General features: G+C 41.5%; 1 protein-coding gene across 1 annotated transcript in view; it reads right to left on the bottom strand.

Moving 5' to 3' along the window:
• The window catches only part of EXD2 (exonuclease 3'-5' domain containing 2), a 43492-nt gene that overhangs the window by 17563 nt on the left and 17785 nt on the right, over positions 1-8144 (bottom strand). Inside the window, 2 exon segments of the mRNA XM_014585380.2 lie at positions 2136-2262; positions 5211-5467. Coding sequence (XP_014440866.2) covers positions 2136-2262; positions 5211-5467 — 384 coding nt within the window.

Genomic DNA, 8144 nt, shown 5'->3' on the forward strand with positions numbered 1-8144 from the left:
TGAGTTTCAGCCACCGGGTCCAGGACTTGAACCATGGTCAACTACATGGGAGTCCAGTGACATAGCCATTACGCCAACTGCTGGTCCCTATCTCTTTTTTAAAAATTTATTTAATTTCATTTGTTGTTATTATCATTTTTTAATTTGACCAGAGAGAGACAAAGAGCAAGAGCAAGAGAAAGTGAGAAAGCAAGCCACCAGGTCCATGACTTGAACCATGGTCGGCCATGTGAGAGTCCAATGCCTTAACCACCACACCACCTGCTGGTGCTGAGAAAATACCTTTTTTAAAAAAATAATCTTTTTAAAATTTTATTTATCTTTATTTATTTATTTATTTAAATTTGACCAGGATGGACAGAGTGAGAGAGATGAAAAGTGAGAAATGAAGCTGCCAGTTCTGGGATTTGAACTGCAGTCAGCCATGTGGGAGTCCAGAGCCCTTAACTATCATACCACCTGCCATCCTGAGAAAAGATCTTTAAGAATGAAAAACACATCAAGACGGGAAGCTAGAAGAGGAGCACTGTCCTCAAAGTACTGAAGGAAAATGATTTCCAACCTAGCTGGTTACTGTACTCAACCAAACTATCAATTAAGAGAAAGGGAAAAACAAATACCTTTGCAATCTGCAGGGTATCAAAAATTAACTTCCCATGTTCTATTTCTCAAAAAGCTATTATGGATATATTCCACCAATACAAGAAAGAAAAGAACAAATGAACATAGAATTTAGAAAACAGAGGATCTATTAAAAGGAGAAGGGAATTTCCAGGCTGGTGCCAAATGCTAATTCCAGAGCTGGGCAATGGGCCTGGAGTACAATCAGTCCTGAAAGGAGCAGGATGACAAAGGCTCTAGGAGAAATGGCCCCAAGGGAAAAAGGAAATGAGTAAGTTTTCTGAGATGCTGAACCAGCCAAGAGCAGATCTATAATTCTATAGAGTCTAGGATTGAAACAATGAATAGGTACACAGAGCACTAAGCAAATAAAAATACTAATCATTATTCCCAGGAAAACAAAAGTTACACACACACACACAAAAAGTGGGCCAGTCAGTGGCCTGATGATTAAGACGACTGGATCCCACAGGGCTGACTGCACAACTCAAGTCCCAGACCTGATGGCTTGAAGAACACACCAGGCAAGTGTGCATGCATGCCCCAAATTCCAAAATAAGGGAGAAGTGGAGAAGGGATTGTGGTGTGACCATCCTCCATGGGGAGTGCTTCATCTCTCTGTCTCTCTCAGGCAAGCAACGCACCCCCTGACAAATTTTAAAAAGTAATTGCAGTTTACTATGTGGCTCAGCTATAAATTACATCAATATAAATACTGGATGCTGGATAGTAACCTGATACAAATGGTGATTTATTTATCCTGAGAGGATGGGGAAGGAGCACTGCAAGAGGACTAAATCGTATCTTCCAAAATACGTTCAAAGGCAGTATGCGTGAATGAAAAAGAGTAGAGAATGCATGTAATATAGAAATACCTGGCTGCCTCTGAGAAGGAAGAATTAGGAATCACTGACGTTAGGCAGAAACACATAATGTTTCTTACAGTAAGTTTTGTAACACTGGGGTTTTTTTAGTTATGTATTTATACTTATGGAAAATGATCACATTTTCTGAAATGCCTGGCATACAGTAAAGACTCAAAAAAATATATAATGGAGACTTAATTCTTTTATTTAAATGGCATATATTAATACATTATTGTAGGGCCAGCAGGTGGTAAAGTGGTTAAGGTGCTGGACTCCCACATGGTCGATCACTGTGTGGGTCCTGAACTTGGTGGCTTGAAACTCACGTCAAGCATGTGTGTGTGCATACCCAGAATCCTGAGAGGAGACTGGAAAAGAGGGGATTGTGGCGTGATCACTCCCCCTGAGAGATGATTTCTCAGTTTTTGTCTCTCTGTCTCTCTCTGTCTCTCCAGTGAGCACATACACCCTATGGCAAAAATCTCTAAAAATAAAATAAACCAGCATAATGTGACTGGTGGACTAGATAATGAGCCTATTTTAAGGCACCTCTACCCAATACTTATATTTGAGAATTAGAATTTTAAAAACAATTACACCTCATAAGCAATGACTCATCTATGTTTCTACTACTCTGATCAGAAGTACCTGGTCCTCTGTAAGATTCTCAGCATCCCAGTTGCTGCAGCGAAGTCGAAGGGACTTGTCAAGGGGAAAGTTCAAAATGGTCTCAGCAAGTGACTTCAGGCTAAGCCCATTACAGAGCAAATTGTTTCTACAAGAAATAAAATTGGGTATCAAAGACAGACAAATGACATGAACAGGAAAATCAAAAGACCTACAAATAGCCAATAAACATAAATAATATTCAGTCTCACTAGCCATCAAAGAAAATGACAGATAATTTATAAGATTGCAAAGACTTTTAAAAATAACTATATCAAGTACTAGAGGAGTATGAAAAATCAGGCAGTTTCATCTAAAATTTGTAGACTGTACATTTTTTTAAAGAATCATTTCATTTAATTTTATTCATTGGCATTATTTTATTTTAACGAAGTTGATCAGAGAGAGACAGAAAGAGAGAAGGAAAGTGAGAAAGCAAGTTGCCAGGTTCATGACTCAAACCGCGGTCAGCCATGTGGGAGTCCAGCAGCCTTAACCATCACCATGCCACCTCCTGGCCCCTGTAAACTGTACATTTTAAAAACTTACTGGCAAGACCAGCAGTCAGCATAATGGCTATGTTGCTAGACTCCCATGTAGCCGACTGCGGTTCAAGTCCCAGAACCCAGTGGCTTGGACTCACGCCGGGCGCATGTGAGGGACTGTGACATGGCCATCTCCTAGAGGGGGGGATTTCTCGTTTTCTATCTCTCTGTCTCTCTCTGTCTTTCTGGCAAGTGCACGTGCCCTATAGTAAAAACCTCTCCCAAAAAACAAGTTTTGTCTATTAAGCCAAACTAATAACTAAAATAAAATTACATTCTACACTAAAACATTATGATAAGCAGAGACTTTTAATCAGGCCTTCTCTTAGTTTACAGGATCCTGCAACCTGTTTGTGTCAGTGTCACTTAAGACAGCACGAGAGGGACCAGTAGATGGTGTAATGACTGTGTCGCTGGACTCCCATATAGTCGACCGTGGTTTGAGTCCCGGACCTGGTGGCTTAAACTCACGCCAGGCGCGTGTGCAAGTGTGACCAAAACCTCAAGAGGAGAATGGAGGAGAAGGGATTGCAGTGTGGCCATCCCCCGTGGGGGGTGATTTCTCGCTTTCTGTCTCTTTCTGGTGAGTGTACGCACCCTATAGCAAAACATCTCCAAAAATAAAAACAGCATGAGAGACTTTTTCGGTCCATGTTATTACAAGTGAGGAGTTGGGGCCGGTCTGTGGCCTGGTGGTTAAGGCAGCTGGAACTCATATAGCTAACCATGCAGTTCAAGTCCTAAACCTGGCAGCTTGAGAAACACTCAGGCATGTGTGCCTGTGTGCCTAAAAGCCTGAAATGATGTAGAAATGGAGGAGAAGAGATTGTGGCATGACCATTCGCCATGGGGGCTGCTTTCTCACTTTCCCTCTTTCTCTGTCTCTCTTTGGCAAGTGCCTACAACCTCTGGAAAATATTTTTAAAATAAAAATGAGGTTCTATACATATATGCGAGGAGGTAATTATGAAAACAAAACTTCCATAGGATAAGGGAATTCCATAGGATTCCCATATTGGAAGGCAAAAATCTCTCTTTCTGCCAGACAGGGGTTAAGTCTACCATCATTTTTTATCTAAAGCAGGGTTTACAAACTCAAATGAGCTGGGGTTACAATGGCAGTGTAGGCGCTCTGGCAAATTGAGTATAGCATGGTCACTTAAAGGGGATAATCCAGGTCAGCTGGTGGCATGGTGGTTAAGGCATCTGGATGTCACATGGCTAACTGCATAGTTTAGGTCCTGGACCCAGCAGTTTGAAAAACATGCAAGAAGCATGTGTGTCCATGCTCAAAATCCTAAGAGACTAAAGAAAGGATTGTAGTGTGGCCATCCTCACAAAGGGTGCTTTCTCACTTTCACTTTCCCTTGTACTCCCTAGCAAGTACACATGCCCTTCAGGTAAATAAATAAATAAAAACAAAGGTGATAACCCTGCTTGGATAACTGCAGCTATCTAGAACTAGGAACGTGGTGTAGCCAGATAATGCAATTTTTCAAGCAAATCCAGAAATATCCTTTTTGCATTTTTTTAAGAATTATTTTAACTTTATTTTATTTTTATTCATTTACTTTAATTTGACCAGAGAGGAACAGAGAGAGAAAGAAAGTGAGAAGGCAAGCTGCCAGGTCCGGGCTCAAACCATGATCAACCACAAGGGAATCCAGCACCCTCAACCAAGATGCCACCTGTCAGCACCAGAAATATCAATTTTACATTTAACCTTCTAGATTTAAACTAAATTTTTCAGGGACCAGCAGTTGGCATAATGGCTATGTCACTGGACTCCCATGTCGTTGACCATGGTTCGAGTTCTGGATTCGGTGGCTTAAACTCACGCTGGGCATGTGTGCGTGCGTGCCCAAGATCCCAAGAGGAGAATGGAGGAGAAGGGATTGTGGTGTGGCCATCCCCCTGGGGGGGTGATTTCTCACTTTCTGTCTCGCTGTACCTCTGTCTCTTTCTGGCAAGCACACATGCCCTATAGCAAAAACCTCTTAAAAAATAAATAAATAAATAAATAAAATGTTCAAAAAATATCATAAAATCAAAAAAAGCATGTAGCCCTAACTTAGCCAGTAGGGCCATCAGTTTATAACTTGTAACTTAAGAGAAATACTCGTTCAATGTTTCCTCTAAAAAGATCAATTTTAGGGGCCAGCAGGTGGTATGGTGGTTAAGACTCTGGACACTCCCATATGACCGACCATGATTCATGTCCCAGACCTGGTCGCTTGCTTTCTCACTTTCCTTCTTTCTGTGTGTCTGCCTTTCTCTGGTCAAATTAAAATAAATAAATGACTAAATAAAATTAAATAAATTTTTTTTTAAAAAAAAGATCAAGTCTAGCTTAAGTTTTCTCAGAAACTGGAATGTCTCTTCACTTATACAACATGTCCCTAGGTTTCTAAAGAGTTTCAAATGTTTTATTATTGATTCCCAGTAACCCACAAATCTCGCTAAAATTCTTACCCCAAAGCTACAGGAATTCTAGCATTCACACAAACCATACCTCTGCCGCATGGCCAGGTATCGGAGGTCCAGGCACCCCCTAACGACAAGGCCATAATCCTGCAAAAGCTTGCTGGCATCTTCTGAACATCCCACGCCAACTTTTAAAATGGTGCCGTCTGCCAAAATGTCCAATAACGTTCTCGGTAGTGTTTTTCCTCCACAGATCAGCTTGGGTAAGCGAACCAAGACACAGAGGCCACTTGGGGAAGCCATTTGTAGGAGTGAGAGAGGACTGGCTTTGCCATCCAAATTCACCTGGAACAGAGAGGACAGGTCAGGGTTCATACCTAGCACAGCATGAAACTGTGGCCAAATACTCTGAGACATATTGTAACTTTCCAAAAGGAGAATATGATCAGATTTTTGCTTTAAATCTAAGGATGAGTCTATACTAAAAATGCAATGGACTCTGTGAAGCAGCAACCTAAATGAAAGTTACTGAGAGCCTAAACTCCAGGAACTGAAGCATAGGCAGTCTATAAATAGTGATCAATGATAACAGAGGAGCTCTGGGACACACACTGGCAGAGTCATATGAACATACTGGTCTAGGGCCAGACATGAGGCATGAAGATTAAGACGGCTGAATCTCGCATGGGTGACAGTGTGGTTCGAGTCCCGGACCTGCTGGGCACATGTGTGCATGCCCAAAACCCCGAGAGGAGAATGGAGGAGAAGGGATTGTAGTGTGGCCATCACCTCTTGGAAGTGCTTTCTCACTTTCCCTCTTCCTCTTTCTCTCTGGTGAGCACAGAGGCCCTGTGGGAAAGTAAAAGTACACACACACACACCCTGGTGTTAAAATGAAAAGACTAAAGAAAAAAAGGCTAGGGAGTGGAATGCCAAATGATAAATATTCTCTTTTCATTACTAGACTCTCTATATTAACCTTATTGTTATTGCCTTAAGATCCATTTTTTTTTTCTTCTTAGGGGAGATTTTTGCTATAGGGCACATGTGCTTGCTAGAGAGACAGAAAGCAAGAAATTGCCCCCCCTAGGTGGGATGGCTGCACTGTAATCCCTTCTCTATTCACCTCTTGGGATTTTAGGTACGTATGGACATATGCTCAGTATGTTTCAAGCCACCGGGTCCGGGACTCAAACCAGTCAGTCTTGTGGAAATCCAGCAATGTAACCATTTTGCCATCTGCAGATCCCAAGATTCAACTAATAAAGAGACAGGAAATAAGTAAGTGCTATAAGTAAGTGGTATCTGCCAATATAACAAACTCTGATAGTACAAAGTGCTTTCTCAACATTTTCTAGTTACAGATGATACTCATGAAACTATATACACATAGATATATATTATTTTTATATTGATATATCTATATAAATATATAAATAAATGAATATACACACAGCCACACACACACATACATCTAGTTTTGGGAGGGCTCACTAGACTTGTGCTCTAGAGGCTGGGAACCTCGCACTGCTTGGCCTTGGACAGCTCATGGCTTTCCACAGGAACCCGAGACTGGTTTTGGCAATGGCCCTGTTTCCAGAGTAATCTTTATGATGGCATTTGGTGGAATGAAAGAACTACAAACCTTGGAGCCAGTCAGGCTGTGGTTCAGAAAAATAAATGCAGGGAACCAGCAGTTAGCGTAATGGCTATGTCGCTGGACTCCCACGTAGTCGACCGCGGTTCGTGTCCCGGACCCAGTGGCTTAAAACTCACGCCGGGCGCGTGTGCGTGCGTGCCCAAGATCCCGAGAGGAGAATGGAGGAGAAGGGATTGCGGCGTGACCATCCCCCCTGGGGGGTGATTTCTCGCTTTCTGTCTCTATGTCTCTCTCTGTCTGTCTGGCGAGCGCACGCGCCCTACAGTGAAAATCTCTCAAAAGAAAAAAAAAAAAAGAAAAATAAATGCACACACATATATATTGAGCATAAGTTAGGGTTCATATGTTAAGAGCTAAAAATAACTTTCCAGGGCCAGCAGGTGGACTCCCACATGGCCGACCACTTAAGATCCAATTTGTTATAATCAAATTTGTCTTACTAGGAATCCAAAGGTTTATGATTTCAGTAGGTATGCCATTTATGAATGTATAATTTTTGAATGTATAATTGGAAGAATGATGTTTCTGGGAAAATTGATTTGGCTTAAAGAGTACGTTATTGTGCCAGCAGGTGGTGTGGAGGTTAAGGCTCTGGATCCCACATGGCTAATGGCATGGTTCAAGTCCTGCCCGGTGGCTAGAAAATCATGCTGGGCCTGAGTGTGTGTGTGTGTGTGTGTGTGTGTGGGTGTGTGTGTGTGTATCAAAGATCCCCAGAGGGGACTGGAGGACAAGGGATTATAACATTGACACCTCCTGGGAGGGTGATTTCTCACTTCCCCCCAAATCTCTATCTCTCTGTGTCTCTCTCTGGTGAGGGCATGTACCCTATAGCAAAACTAAAAAAAAAAAAAAAAAAGGTATCTAGTTTTTATTTCTCATATTTCTCCCTTTTGCTTCCTAATATCTTTTGCCTTGACATTATTTATAGCTTATGGGAAACTGAAACTCATGGGTTACCAACACTGTGCCTACTAGGAAAAAAAGGATGTATTTTAATTTCATTATCATTATTTAATCCAGTACTCTCTAGTTATTGTTTTGATGAGTCAATTCATATAAAAATGCTTGAGACATACACTCTACTTATTCATTTGTTTATTTGTAAATTACATACACATAGTGTTGTACTAATGTGTGGTATAGGACCGGGCAGGTGGTGGGTAGTTAATGGTGCTGGGCTCCTAATGGCCAACCACGGTTCAAGTCCCAGACCTAGCAGCCTGCTTTCTCACTTTCTCTCTCTCTCTCTCGCTCTGTCCCTTTCTGGTCAAATTTTAAAATAATTAAATAAATAAAGTTAAATAATTCTTTTTTTTTCTTTTTTTTTTTAGAGGTTTTTGCTATAGGGTGCGTGTGCTC

Source organism: Tupaia chinensis, unplaced genomic scaffold (genome assembly GCF_000334495.1).
Source record: "Tupaia chinensis unplaced genomic scaffold, TupChi_1.0 Scaffold149686_1, whole genome shotgun sequence".
Lineage (NCBI taxonomy): Eukaryota > Metazoa > Chordata > Mammalia > Scandentia > Tupaiidae > Tupaia > Tupaia belangeri.